Here is a 15429-nt window from a genome sequence, read left to right as displayed (position 1 = left end):
TTCTTTTATTATGCCGAATTTAAGTTATCTGTGTAGTTACGCGAGTGTTTATGATATGTTTTGATAAAAGTACCATAGAAGTCTCTGTATTAAAAGTTAAATTGTATTTTGTTCCTTTTACTCAAAAAATAGACAAGTCAGACTCTGTATATTAGGTTAAAGAGCAAACTAGTAATTTTTGTTAAAAATTTCATCCATTTCTACTGTTAAAAATTTGTGATTGGTAGAATAACTAGTTAGCATATGTGCTTTATTTTGATGTATAAGGATCAATTTGCTCTTTTATATAATTTACAGAGACTAATTTATCTATTTTTTGAATAAAAGGAGTAAAATGCAATTTACCAGTATGCTCATATTAAAGTTGCCATTTAGTGATCAAACTAATGACTAGGTGGACAACAGGTTTTGAGTGGTATTAATATTGAGAACCCTAATTAGATGGTTTTATATGGTTTTAGATTGTTTTCGAAATTTAAGTATCAATATAAAATTTGAGTCATGGTTTGAGTATATCTGAAGAAATTAACCCCTTTTTTTTTTCGTTGTTTAAAATGCGGAAATTTCATTTTTGTCCCCCTAACAAATCTCACATTGACATTGAAACCCTCACTAATGTACTAGTACAATTGTTGCAACAAATCCAATGTATTGCAGATGTACTATTGAGTTTCTCTACAAGAGAATTATCAACCACACAAATGGGATCAAAGACCAAAAATGTCCAAGCTAAAGGACACGATCAAAAAAGCTACTTTGGTTTCACTTCCAATGTGTCATGCAATAAATGGTATCGATCTCGTATTTCAGTCCACTCCAGTACCTTCCAGCACCCAAAGCTCACCAACAAAAAAAAAAAAAAACTCAACAAACCCTCCATTTTTGTCCATGGTTCAAGCTTTTCCACCATATCTTTAAGAACTATAAAATTATGCCATGAAGGTCCTCCACCCATCACGCTTTACACCACTCTCAGTTCTTTACAAACCCAAAAATTTCCCATCATCATCATCATCATCATCATCATCATCATTTGCTTCACCGCCCAAAGCTCCATCAGCTTTCATCAAGACCACACCGGCGGCTCTACATGGGGGTATAGTTCTATTATCTTCAGTCTTCCCTACTACTTTAGCTAAAGCTTTATCATACGACGAAGCACTACAGCAGACGACAACTAGCTTTTCCTCCGATGGGGTTCTTCATAGTGTCGTCAATTTCATATCCGATAACCCCACGGTCGTAGCCGGTGGTGCCGTTGCTTTGGCGGTTCCATTGATCTTGTCTCAGGTGTTGAAGGGTTCAAAACCATGGGGAATTGAAACCGCGAGGAGTGCGTATGGTAAGCTGGGTGAGGATCCTAATGCTCAGTTGCTGGATATCAGAGGACCCAAGGAGTTTAAAGATGTTGGCAGCCCTGATATAAAGGGTTTTGGGAAGAAACCTGTATCAATTGCCTTTAATGGTGAAGACAAGCTTGGGTTCTTGAAAAAACTGGATTTGAAATTCAAGGAACCGGAAAATACCACTTTGTTTATCATAGACAAGTAAGATTTTTAACCCCATGCCTTTGTATATGCATATACATATAAATATACACACATATATGACTTCCTAGCATTTTTTGCATGAATTATATTGCTAGAATTATAATTAGTTAAGAATCCACTGGTTATGCCATTGAGAGCTTATAGTGATTTGATTGGTGTTTTGTAATAATTAATTTGGTAAAAATATGTTACCGTCCAATTGTATTTTTTTATTTACTTAAAAATGACAAATTAGTATGTTAGTTTGAATAATAAATTCGTTTTTTTAATTCATAAAATTGACATGACTAATAAAATAATTGAAATTTTTAACAAAAAATCAGATTGTTTTTGATCTTATCCTGTAGATATTAATTTATTTTTTTAATAAAGAGGACAAAATACAATCCGATACAATATAAAAGGCCTCCATTATCTATTAATTTCTGCATATAATGATTCAGATGCTTTTTTTTTTTTCAATTGTCAATCAATATGATCGTATTTCGTTGTTTCTAAATCCAAGTATATGCTTATGACATTGCTGTAATTATAATTTGTTATGAACCCATCGTTTATCTCCATTGCTAATGCTCCAATTCACCTTGTTTATCGACAAGTAAGATTTTTAACCCTATGCATTTGTAATTTGTATATATATACACATATATATATAACTTCCTAGCGGTAAAAGTATCATCGAGACTTTTGTACTATTGGGAGTCGGATTGTATTTTGTCTCTTCTACTCAAAAAATGTGTAAATTGGCCCTTTCATGTTAGATCAAAGAGTAAATTAGTCATTTTGTTAAAAATTGGTACTTGTAAGTCGGTATACATGGTATGTCACATGTCACTATATGATAATTCTATTATCCACATTAGTTTTTAATAGTACAAATGGATGGAATTTTTAACAGAAAGAACCAATTTACTCATTTTTTGAGTAAAGGGATAAAAATCAATCTAACTCTTAGGCCTTCATCGTACTTTTACCACTTACAAGCATTTATGCGGTTGAGTTCTTAGGATCTTAAGTGGCCAGTTTTAGTGATTAATTCTGCTTTCAGTGATTTGATTGGTGTTTTGTAATGATTAATTTCTGCTTATAGTGATTCAGATGCATTGTTTCTGTAATTGTCAATCAATATGATCGTATTTCGTTGTTGCTAAATCCAATTATATGCTTATGACATTTCTATAATTATAATTAGTTAAGAATTCATTGTTTATCTCCATTGCTATTGCTTCAATTTCACCAAGGTGATGCCAATGAAGCCTTGGCTTGTTGATTAAGGCAGAGGCTCTGGGTATCCAATATCGAGTCCTGTGTGGGTCTCAGTTTCACCATGTACGTATGTTATTCGTGGGTTTTGTCCGGTTCTTTGTCCGCTATGTTTTGTATTGGTTGGGTTATACATTGTAGTAGGTTAGACATATATTCTTCCACCATCCATTCTGATTGATGATATCTCTATATCTGATACGAAATGGATTATACTATAAATGAACATGGTCTCTTGCCCTCTCTTAAATCCTAGTGTTGTTAAATTTGTGTTGAAAGCCCAGATTCAATGGGAACTCCGAGCTGGTCGCGGAATTGGTCACCGTGAACGGATTCAAAGCCGCATATGCAATAAAAGACGGCGCGGAAGGACCACAAGGATGGATGGTATTTACCGGTTCAAATCATTTTTTGTTCTTTAATCCTGAAATTGCATCCTATCACATTGATTGCAATTTTGCAGAATAGCGGTCTTCCATGGATACCACCGAAGAAAGGTCTCGACCTTAGCAACTTGACGGAAACATTAAGTGGTGCCTTCGGGGTATGCATATTCATTTCTTTTGTTTCGGCAACAACAACACGACGCATGAAATGTATGCATCTTTGTGGTTTTATCGTAACATTTTTTGCGATAATACACAGGATGAATCGGATGGCTTGTCTGTTACACTAGGGATCGCTGCAGCTACCGGATTAGGCTTATTAGCATTTTCAGAGGTATGGTTTTTGAACAATGTCCGTCATCAGTATGTTCGGAGCTACTTTAGAGGATAATGTCCTTGTATTTATGTCCAAAACTATGTTGCACACGAGTATTTAAAGAAAAATGAAAAGTCCGAGCAAATACGGTTTTTGACTCCCTAGTTTTCTCCCATCATCTTCAGATAGAAACAATACTTCAAGTTTTAGGCTCTGCTGCTATTATTCAGCTTCTAAGCAAGAAGCTTCTGTTTGCAGAGGTAAGTCGCCATGGCCTCCCATTCACTTGTTCGTTCTTTTTCATAAATTTGATTGAAAATCAAGTATTTTGTGGCTTTCTTTGAATGGACTACCGAAAGTTCTGGTCTTTTATACCAAAGGCCTAAACATAATGATTAAACTAACCTACTGGTATTTCTAACAGGACCGAAAGAAAACACTTCAACAAGTCGATGAATTCTTAAGCACAAAAGTGGCTCCGAAGGAGCTTGTCGACGATATAAAGGTATCTGACCTCGATATATGCTTCATTTATCTGATAAGCAAGTTCGATTTCTCGACAAGTGAAACCTACTCTGGCTGTAGAGATAAATTACATCACTTAAACCTAAAACTACTTGTCTCTGAAATGCTATGTTGCTCGAACATGGATATAGTAGAAGGTCGACATGGTCATATCAAAAACACATGTCAGACGCGGGTATTTTAAAAAAAGCCTTGAAGAGTTGAAGCAACATAGCCAATTTCTCTTATATTTGGATTTGCCTTTGAATGCAGCAAATAGGGGTGGCCTTAATACCAACAACTACAACTAGTAAGGCTCTTCCGGCACCTACAGAGGCAAACCCAGAGCCTAAAAGCGAAGTATCAGCAGAAACGCCTACCCAAATTAATGCAGTACCCGAATCAGAATCCAAAGCGAAAGGAAGCTCAGGGACTCCGAGACCGCTTTCACCGTATCCTTCGGTAATGCCAGTTTTCAATTTACGCTTGATACTGTTGTAACATTAATGCTTTGTAATAGAAATGGTTGCTATCTTTCTTCGCCGTGGGAAAACATCAAACGGCTTAGGTTTTATCGGTTTTTCGATTTCTTTATGTTTGCAGTATCCCGATTTTAAGCCTCCGACGTCCCCTACTCCATCGCCGCCGTAGAGGTTCACGGTTTCAATGAACTCCGTGTGCGCGACTAAAGGAAAAACAACAACTGGAATCGGTCAGTCCTTAAAAGTTTTAAAGCTCTTCCTCAAAACCAAAACACCCATTGGTCTTTGCCTCATTCATCTTGTTGCTGTCTTTTATTTTATTTTATTAGGTATCTTTGTATGATTTTATAGCAATTTCATAGCTTCTCTTTTAATATTTTCAGTTAACCTTTGGACAAATAGTATTTCCTTATGCATGTATGTGGATGTTCTGAAATCAGGGGTGTTGAAATGGATTCGGTTAAAATGCATTAATCATTAATTAAACTGAATTTGTTTACATTTTAGTTATCTAAATTCTAAAAGTTATAAAATAATCATTTAATTATTTGAAAATTTTCATTTAAGTTATTATTGTCGTATGATCTTTTTGTTTGCATTATTTTCACCAATTAAAATTTGCTTTCTTTCTTTCTTTTTATTCATTTATTTATTTTTATCTTTTACAATTAAGCTTTGTTCATGAAACAATTTTGAATATTACAATTTATAAACTAAAATTTAAATAGCTTTCTTCTTCAATTTCTGACTTTAATCGTTAAATTGATTTAAATCTAGATTATATTTTTTACTCATCGATGATTATTGATTAATTATATAAAAATATATAATAACTCAGAAAAAGTAAAACATGAAAAAATGGTAATAATTATCAAATATGGAATTATAACATATTAAAATTTTAAAATAAATAAGAAATAAAACGATTGTTAGTTTTAACCAATAACCAAAAATAATATTCAAATATCAACTAATTTGATTGATTTTGTTAATTGAAATAAATTAACCAATAATTTAAATTTTAATTTTTAATGATTGATTAAATAATCAAATGAAATCGAATTTTGATTAGTTAATTCGATTAAAACTGAATAACAAATGCCCTAGTTGAAACTATATAATAACAATCAATAATTTAAATATCTATACTATATATTAAGAGATTGATTAAATTGGTGTCACTCATTAACGGGTCCTAACTCAGTTAGTAAATTATCAAAAGACTTATTTTCTAGATTAAAATGATAATTTTGAGGGTATTTATATCTTTTATATTTAAATAAATCTAATAGAATAGATGCACAATCAAAATGATAGGATTTGAAAAAGTGATTGGAAAAAGTTCAAACCACGAAATAGACAAAAACATTAGTAGATGATTTGAAAAAGTAATAGTGAACTTTTTTTCTCTAAATATTAATGGAGTGAATTCAAATTTTGTAATCATCACTGTTAAAAGAGCTTTACTTAAATATCACATCTCATTTAAATCACAAAATAGACTCAGTACAGTAGTGATTATATCATATCAATGATATAATGCCACCCTTGCTTTGTTGCATGAGTTAATGGTACTATTTATTACAGGGTTGAAAAAAATATATATCTCACAAATCGAATCAATGATATTTATACAATTTTGTGTTTGCAAGTTGAAAGTCAATGTTACCCAAACTGTATTGAATTTTTTATTATTAAAATTATGATATAATAATAAATATTTTATATTTAAATAACAAAAATAACACATAATTTTTAAAAAAAAAGAGTTATTGATAATTTTATTTACTTTAAATTTTATTTTTAAAATTTTATCAAACAATATCAAATTTTATTGAACAAAAACTTTATTAAAACTCAAAGCTAATATAAAAAATCTAAAATTGTTATGAATATCTTATTAAGTAGATGTCTATCATGATCGAGATAAAGTTTTGATATACTTTAAATTCTAATAGTTATTAGAATTATATCTCTACTTCTTTTATACTTCTTATGCTATAAATAGAGACTCTAATGAAGCATTGTAATCACCCATTTTGATCAATGAAGTACATTTTCTGTTGCTTTCATATTTTCTTTATTCTTTATTCTCCCCATCTCTCTTTATTTTATAATACGTTATCAGCACGATATTGTTTAAAGTGATAGTTCCTTTTATCGACAATCAAATTTATCCTCCATGATTTTCAATTTATTTGACGGCAAGATGCAAAGTTTTTATAGGAAATTTCTTTTATTTAATATTTCATATTTGATTATTATTTTTCATTCTTATTTCATTATATGTTGTCACTGTTTTGATTAACTTATTTTACTTCTTGTTCTTAAGGATGGTGAAAGATTTGATATCGTTATCCATATGATATCAAGAATATTTTCGAACAATCTCATACTTTCTAGTGATGACGATGATGTTAAAGATCTTTAGGTATATTTTACTATGTTTTATTTATTGTTTATTATAATTGGAGACTAATCATGACAACATGCATAGATAGATTTTGATTTGAAATCTCCCGCATGTTTGCGATAGTAATTATGAAATAAAGAATCTATTGGGATGTTTATAAGTCTTTCCTACTAGATTTGTTGTATTCCTCGAAGTGAATGTAAACATAAATAAAATAAAAGATATACTAATAGACCATTAAAAGCGGGAACATAGTAATAAATAAGAGAACAATGAGAGTTCTTAAGATAACTCTTTAAAGAGTAAAGATAACTTATGTTATCAATATGTGATATGAAATATTATTGGCCATGTCGTAACCATTTTTTTGAAAAAACGGGGATCGACTTGGATTTGAAAACTAAATAACGGGAGTCGCCACCAATCATCTTTGATGAGGTGTGATCGGGTCACCTTAAATTAATCATTTTAATAAAAGTTAAGATTTACTAAAACGATAATTTTTAGTCTACGAAAATCAGAAAATGAGTTCGGGAGTCGGTTACGCACGAGGAAGGGTTAGCACCCTCGATACGCCCAAAATTGGTACCTAGTTGATTAATTAGTGTCTTAGTGTCGAAGATTGAAAACTTGAAAGACTTTTGAAATACGATCCTTCTTTATGAAAATGCTCAAGTGTTAAAGACCTTCTCGTCTCAAAATATGAAATGTCACATCTAGTAAGTTAGGACACGACATCTTGAATTTTCGAGAACAAGCTTGCCTTTTATATGAAATTTGCATATTTTAATTTATTAAAAGGGTATTCGATTATTTAGAATAAACGAGAGAAATCGAAATCCAGTAAGTTAGGGCACGTTTTCTCGAATTCTCAAACAACGAATATTGCCTTTATTTTAAAGCAAATTCTTATTTCGAGGTGACAAAATGTCATACCCGGTAAGTTAGGGCACAACACTTCGTATCTCCGAGAATAAGCATTTTTCAAGACTCGCATAGCGATTTAAAAAAGTATTCCGTTATTTAGGTTAAATGAGAAAAATCGAAGCCCAGTAAGTTAGGGCACAATTATCTCGAATTACCAAATACGGAATATTTACTTTTTATGAAAGGATTATTTTTGTCGGATAAAGGATGATATAAAAAAATACGAATAAATAAATAGAAAGAGAATATAATTTTAATGGTAATAAGAAGGAAAATAATAACAATAGTGCAATAGTAATAAAGTAGTAAAAACATAATAGAAAAATATAATAAATAATAATAAAAGAAAATAATAAAATTAACTAATTTAATAATAAAGGTGTTAAATAACTAAGCTAGGGACTAAATTGAATTTAAAACAAGAATTCGGGGCCAATCCAGAAATAAATAAAGGAGGAAGGGACTGATTTGAAAGCGCGAATAACACACGGGGTCCAAAAATGAAATAATCCCCTCCCTCCCAAGTGACGTCATCCGAATAGGGGCCAAATTGAAAATGAGACAAATTTTATGGCCAGATTTAAAAAATAAAAACCTGATTGCAAAATATATAGAAAGTGGAAGGACCGCACGCGTAATTAGACCCTTACACAAAAACGCGCGGATCCTGTGGCGGGTCGGAGCTGGGTCTCGGGTCAGGGTAGTTAAACGACGTCGTTTTTGGGTCTTGGCCTGAGCACCAAAACGGTGCCGTTTTGGTAGGCTATAAAAGCCTAAAAACTTCTAAAAAAATTCATTTTAGCTGCTAAAGGGGAACAAAAAGAGAGAGAGAGGGGAGAGAGGGGAAAAATTCATTATTTTTGCTATATTTATCTAGATATATGTCCTTTTTTAATAAAATATGGTTTAGTATGTTCAAATAAATTCGAAAGAAAACAAAAAGGGAAAAGAGATAAACCTTTGGCTTCTGTTTTCGATCTTTCTTGTTGCGGTTTTATGTTGATATTTGTAATCTTCAATGGTGTTTTGATTTGCTGTTATTTTCCAATCTCTCTAAAAAAATTTACAAAGGTATAAAAGGCTTTATATAGCCGTGTACAAAATATCTCTGTTCAAGTACTTGTCATTCTTTTTAATTTTTTGCAGGTGCCACTTGAGGGCAGTGGACGTGAAGGGGCAGTGCTGCAACAGGCAGGAGGTGGCAGATGAACAGACGGCCTTAGGTGCGGCGCACCTAGGGTTTGTAGTTTCTGTTTTGTGTTTAGGGTTTTAGGTTGGGGTTAGGTTATTTGTTTTGGGTTAGGCTACTGTTGTTTGCGCATGGGGTATTTGGGAATTATTTGGGTTTGGGGTTAGGTTAAATTTGGGCCTTCTACAGGCCACATATGTGGCGTATACCCAAATATTTTATTTCTGTTAATATTCTTTGGGGAAAGATTTGAAAATGTAGGAGTAAATTCTATCATTAAAGATAGAAAATATTTATCTTATTTGGTATTGAAACAAACAAATATTATTCCAATATTTGATAGTATAAAATTAGTTGAAAGCTTTAGAAGAGCTAATATATCACTATCTAAAAAGCACAAAATTTGTGATGGTTAATGCATTACTTTTAGAAGTTATTTGTAATGGATCTCATATTGAGATTGTGAATAAGGAAAATATTATATTTTATATGAATAAAAAAAGGGATTGAGTTATTAATGTATATTATTTATGATATTTTTTGTCATTATCCCTATTAAAGGGTTGAAAGCAAAATATTTGATTGTGAAAGATCTACTCATAAGTAATAGAATATGATAATTCTATCTAAAGCTTATTATGGTTGGATGTATCTAAAGTTGCAAGTATTTTTAAAAACATTCAGAATAAGTTCTCAATTAAAATTACGTGGTAAATATTACTAATGAGAACTTGTAAGAGAGAAAACTTATGTATGAAAAGTCATTAGTTATGTACCTGTTATACACATGAAAATTAAGATCCACTCTCAAAGTTTGCTATTAATATATTTTTGGGCATTTGAAGATTTTGGCATATTCCCTGAAGCGAATACTGTATATAATTATTTGGAAATTATATTTTTGACTTTGTAGCATTATAGACTTCATATTGATTTAGATATTTTCAGCAGTAAATGACATAATAGTACTTATATTGGATACAAATTAAAAGGAATGATAATAAAATTATTAATTTGTTACAATTTAGTACAATTGAAGCACATGTTAAAGTAAACCAGAAGTTTATTGATAGAAATGTGTTTACTACTTGGTGTGACCAGTTAGACCATCCTGGATCGAATATGATGCGAAAATTAATTGAGAATTCATATAAATATTCAATTAAAGAACCATAAGATTATTTAATTTAAAGAATTCTCATTTGTTGTTTGTTCTCAATAAAAATTGGTTATTAGAAACTCATTAGCTAAAATTGAGATTTAATGTCTTGCATTTTTGAAATGAACATGGGCCCATTCATCCACCATGTGGATGGTTTTGATATTATTTGATTTTGGTAGATGCATCTACAAAATAATCACATGCGTTATCAACTCGCAACCTGTCGTTTGCGAGATTGATTGTTTAAATGATTAATTTTAGATTATGCAATTAAAACAATTCATGTTGCAAATGTTGGTGAGTTTACATCCCAAGTTTTCAATAATTATTGCATGTCAGTTGGGATAAAAGTTGAACATCTTGTAACTCATGTTCACACACAAAATGATTTAGCTGGATTGTTTATCAAATGCCTCAACTAATAGTTAAATCATTACTTATGAGAACAAAACTTTCTATTTCAACATGAGATTGTATTGATTTACATGTACGCATCAAGCCAATAAATTATAAATACTCTCCATTACAATTTATTTTTGGTCAAGAGCCAAATATTTCCCATCTTAAAATTTTTGGATGTGCAATATATGTTCCAACTGCTCCACTACAACACACATGTCATAATAAGAGATTGAGAATGTATATTTATATGAGTCTCTTTATAATATTTTTGAGCAATTAATTCGAGATTTAATTGTGACATGAGTTGTCAATTTTCCCAATATTAAGGGAGAGAAACAATAACTTATAATGAGTTAAGGGGAGAGTAATTGAACCAGAAATTTAATAAGGATAACTCATTACAAGTTAACTGTTAGATGTATTGACAACCTTAATGAGAATAACCAAGTGTTATATACCATCTAATATTTTAATTTGAATCAAAGTCCCAGTAGGACAATCAGTTAGAATAAATAATAGATTGATCGGTTCCAAAGATGAAAATTATTCTAGATGGTCATCTAGTAGAGGCGGGTGCTCTAGAAGAGACCCAAGACATAACTAATAAGTAAAACTTCAGAAGAGATTCAGGTACCTGGAACTAAATTTTAAAATAATGAAAATAAGATATCTCGATAAGTTATGTCAATTCGAAAAAATGTGGAACCGAATAATAAAAGTGGTCGACAATGATTTTGCATGCAATATTATTATTGAAATAATGAAATAAAATGAGGATCTTGAATAAATCTATTGAGAAATATAGATATGGAATAATTTGATAAAAATAGAAAGACGCAACTCAAGTACAATTAAATTCGAGGAGTTTTTGGACCAGTAGTCCAATTATCTAAATGTATAAAGCCCATGAAGGTGCAAATGAAGTAGTTATGCGAAAGCAGGATAAAAATATAAAGTTTTTCGCTAAGTACTGGTATTGATTATGAAAAGATATAATATTCTTTTGTAGTGAATGCAATAACCTTTAGATATATTATTAAATTGACAATTCATAAAAGATTTAACTTGCGTCTAATGGTTGTTGTTACAACCTTTATAAATCACTATATAGTAAAGTTTATATTAAAATCCTTGAAGGATTTAGAATGCTAGAAGCATATTGAAATTCTCGGGAAATTATTCATTTATATGAATTGAAATAATTTGAATAAATGTGGTAAATTTGACTTAGTGAATAGTAGTTGAAGGAGGATTATAAAATGATCCAAAATACCTATTTGTGTTTTTATAAAAGAATCATGTTTAAAGTTTGTTATGATTATTGTTGAATCTACTAAAGAGATCAAAATATATTTCCCCAAATTTCCCTCACTCCTGACTTTTAAAAGAATGGTAATATAAATGCTTAGTAAATATATTCAAATAGTCATTTGAAAAACTAATATTCAAGATTGAATACGTAGAATATGAGAAAGTATGTGATGTTTTCATGAGGAGGAGTAAATACGCGTTGTACTATTTTTCCTTTAACCAAGGTTTTGTCCCATTGGGTTTTCTTGGTAAGGTTTTTAATGAGGCAACATATTATGCGATTATAGATTGTGTATTCTTTTTCCCTAGTTTGGTTTTTATCCCACAGGATTTTTACTAATAAGGTTTTAATGAGGCACATTATCTACCAATGGACATCCAATGGGGAGTGTTATGAATATCTTATTAAGTAGATGTCCACCATGATCAAGATAAAGTTTTGATGTACTTTAAATTCTAATAGTTATTAGAATTAGATCTCTATTTCTTTTATACTTCTTATGCCTATAAATAAATATTCTGATGAAGCATTGTAATCACCGCGTTTGATCAATAAAGTACATTCTCTGTTGTTTTCATATTTTCTTTATTCTTTATTCTTTATTCTCCCCATCTCTCTTTATTTTATAACAAAAACGAAATTAAATTATGAAAATTAAATCTAACCGAAAGTTTACTTTGACATTTATTTATAGGAAAGACCCAAAGCCCAATTAATTACTTATGCATGTATTTATTTTAGGAATAATATAATTTTTGATCCATTAATTAAGTTTTTTTAACATTTATTTATTTTTGTCATCTAAATATTAAAATCTGTTCATTTTATTATTTTATTGACAATGACACAATAGATGTTATACTTCAAAAATATAATTATTATATTCATTCTTATTTATTAATATATTAATTATAATTATAATTATAATTTATAAATTTATTTCAACATTATATGTTTACTTATTAATATATAAATTAAAAATATTAAGGAGCTAAATTTATTTTAAAACAATTTCTATAATAAAGTCAATTTAGTAAAATATATCTCTAAATAATTTTATATTCCATTAATCAAATACTGAAAATTTATGTTACAATCAAATAAATCAAATTTATTGAAAAAGGAAAAACTTTCTAGCTTAGATGATTTTATTTTTGACCTTTTTGAAAAAAAAACCTTGTTTAGAGTTGATGGGAAATATTAATGATTACATCAAGCATCCTAAATTATTATTTATATTTTAAATTAGTTTTAAAATTTACACCATTCTAGTCGAGATATCAAAGTATTAATATTATATTAAATAATTTATTCCATCATTCTATTCAAATCGACGAAGCATTTTAAAATATGTTGATGACATTATTTAGAAAAAAATTAATTGTGCCATTAAAATTTGAGAGATCTATTCCTTTTCTAACATGTTACATTCAAGTTGTTTCATGCGGTAATACACATATATTTACAAATTGATCCAAGTATTTTAAATATGCTCCAAGTCAAATTTGATTCTAAATTTAATGTCCAAGCTAATGATGATATTGGAAAAAGGATTTAATTGATATGATATTAAAACTTTGAAGACTCAATTAGAATATTTTAAAGTTTGAGAATGAATTTAAAATCTCATTCTTAAATTAATACTACAAACTAATATAAATTAAAGTGTTAAAATATGTTATAAGTCCCTATACTCTAAGAAAATTATTAGTTATATTTTATGAATTAGCTAAATTAATAAGATTTTTAAAATTTTAAGTGTGTTTTAATAAATTTCTAACACATTTTAATTATATATAGTAGGCTCATATATTAAAAAGACCTTAAATTACTACACTTTGTTTAAACAAGCTCTTATATTGTTTTTGTTGTTAAATTACTACACTTTGTCCCTTAAAATTATAGAAATTTGATATAATCCTTTAAAATTATAAATATATAGACTATTAAAAATTAAAATTTTATTTCGCCCCTAAAAAAATTTCTGGCTTTGTCCCTACTTAATCACTCTTTTGGAAATTCTAAATACTTATTTAAAATTTATGTTGATGTTAAAGTATATATAAATTTTACTGCGTCAACAAATTAATTTAAGAGCCTGAAATTCAAAATGTTTTTACTTTAATATTAAAATTAAAGACTTTTATGAGTAAAAATAATAGGTTAGGACTTATTTAACTACAAAAATAATATAAAAGGTTTTAAACAGAATATAATAGTTGAAGGACTTTTTGATATATTAACCTTTATGATATAATATTAAAGCAAATTCCATCCATGTGAAGGGGTGAATGCAATGGTTGAGTCATTAATGTTTTCAAAAGCTTGTGAACATGAGTTTTATATTTATGGAATCGATTCCATATTTAAATTCAACAAATTTAATAAATTTACAAATAATCCTAAACCCTAAAAAATATTTTAAGTAAATTACATTAATAATCATCTTATTAGTAGTTTTTTTCCATAAAAATTATAAAATGATCATTTTATTATTCAAATTTGTCTTTTTCAATCATCGGTTGGCTAACGGATGCAGTTTTAAAATTGGCATAATAATAAATTTAACCTTCAACATTTATAAATTATGTCAATTTAATTTTGATTCGAAAAAAATTATCCCTTAACATTTACACATTGTATAATTTTTTTTTTACAGGTTTGCTTTGTCTGTGATTTTGAGAATTAATCTTAATAGAATGAGAAAAGATGAAAATAATTATCTTGAATTTTGGGTGTTTCTAATATTTTTTTTATATTTTCAATTAAATTTAACTGATAAATTTGTTTCTCTTAAAGCTTTTTAGGTGAAAGGGTCATGCAGAAAAGCAAAACTGCAAAAATGTCAAATTACATAATGTATAAATGCTGAGGTTAGGTTTTTAATATCAAGACTAAATTAACACATTGTATTAAATGTTGATGGTAAAAGTTGCAATTATGTTAAATTTAAAAGTTGGCCAAAAAAGACGAAATTGAATCGTTGGGTGACCATTTTGTAACTTTTTATAGTTGGCCAACCAAAAATGTTGGGTGCTAATTTTATAACTTTTGATAGTTGAGTGATAAAAAATATGTCCATTTTTGTTAAAACTATGAATTAAAAATAAGGTTAGAGCATATGATCTAATATATATGAATATTAATTTATTTAAATTTATGTTTATAAATTATTTGAAATCAGTTGAATCGAGACAAAACATTAATTGAATTTACGATTAAATTAATTTATTTAATTGAAACCGAACCGATTATCTAACCAAAAATCCTCTAAGACTTAAACTAATTTTACTTGGAACACAAATTGGGTCAACTTATTTTATGTTTATAATATTATATAAGTAGAAAAAACAGTATTTGCTTCACGATTTTGCAAAAGCTTAATTCATAATTTAGTCTTTGAAGTATACTTTTATTTTATTCTGCTACTTAAATTTTTTTGACTTAATTAAGGCCTAAGTAACCATTTTAATTTGATATAATATATAATTCTAATATTAATTTTGTTGATACAGTGTTTAAA

The 15429-nt window shown here is 29.0% G+C and overlaps 1 protein-coding gene across 1 annotated transcript; it reads left to right on the top strand.

Moving 5' to 3' along the window:
- The first annotated feature begins 660 nt into the window (after positions 1-660).
- On the top strand, positions 661-4987 carry LOC108476767 (rhodanese-like domain-containing protein 4, chloroplastic). The gene is made up of 8 exons (XM_017779085.2): positions 661-1547; positions 3098-3200; positions 3277-3357; positions 3459-3533; positions 3701-3775; positions 3940-4020; positions 4293-4481; positions 4623-4987. Exons 1-8 carry the CDS (start codon positions 937-939, stop codon positions 4668-4670), a joined length of 1263 nt encoding a protein of 420 aa, XP_017634574.1. The 5' UTR covers positions 661-936; the 3' UTR covers positions 4671-4987.
- The last annotated feature ends 10442 nt before the right edge of the window (positions 4988-15429 follow it).

This window comes from Gossypium arboreum, chromosome 12 (genome assembly GCF_025698485.1).
Source record: "Gossypium arboreum isolate Shixiya-1 chromosome 12, ASM2569848v2, whole genome shotgun sequence".
Taxonomy (NCBI): Eukaryota; Viridiplantae; Streptophyta; class Magnoliopsida; order Malvales; family Malvaceae; genus Gossypium; species Gossypium arboreum.
The sequence above is the reverse complement of the archived record's forward strand: the minus strand, read 5'-3'. Positions and strand labels throughout refer to the sequence as shown.

Coding starts and splice junctions, on each gene's coding strand:
- LOC108476767 (XM_017779085.2), top strand. CDS start 937: ATGAAGGTCCTCCACCCATCACGCTTTACACCACTCTCAGTTCTTTAC. Junction 1,548..3,097: donor ACTTTGTTTATCATAGACAA/GTAAGATTTTTA, acceptor TTGAAAGCCCAG/ATTCAATGGGAACTCCGAGC. Junction 4,482..4,622: donor CGCTTTCACCGTATCCTTCG/GTAATGCCAGTT, acceptor TTATGTTTGCAG/TATCCCGATTTTAAGCCTCC.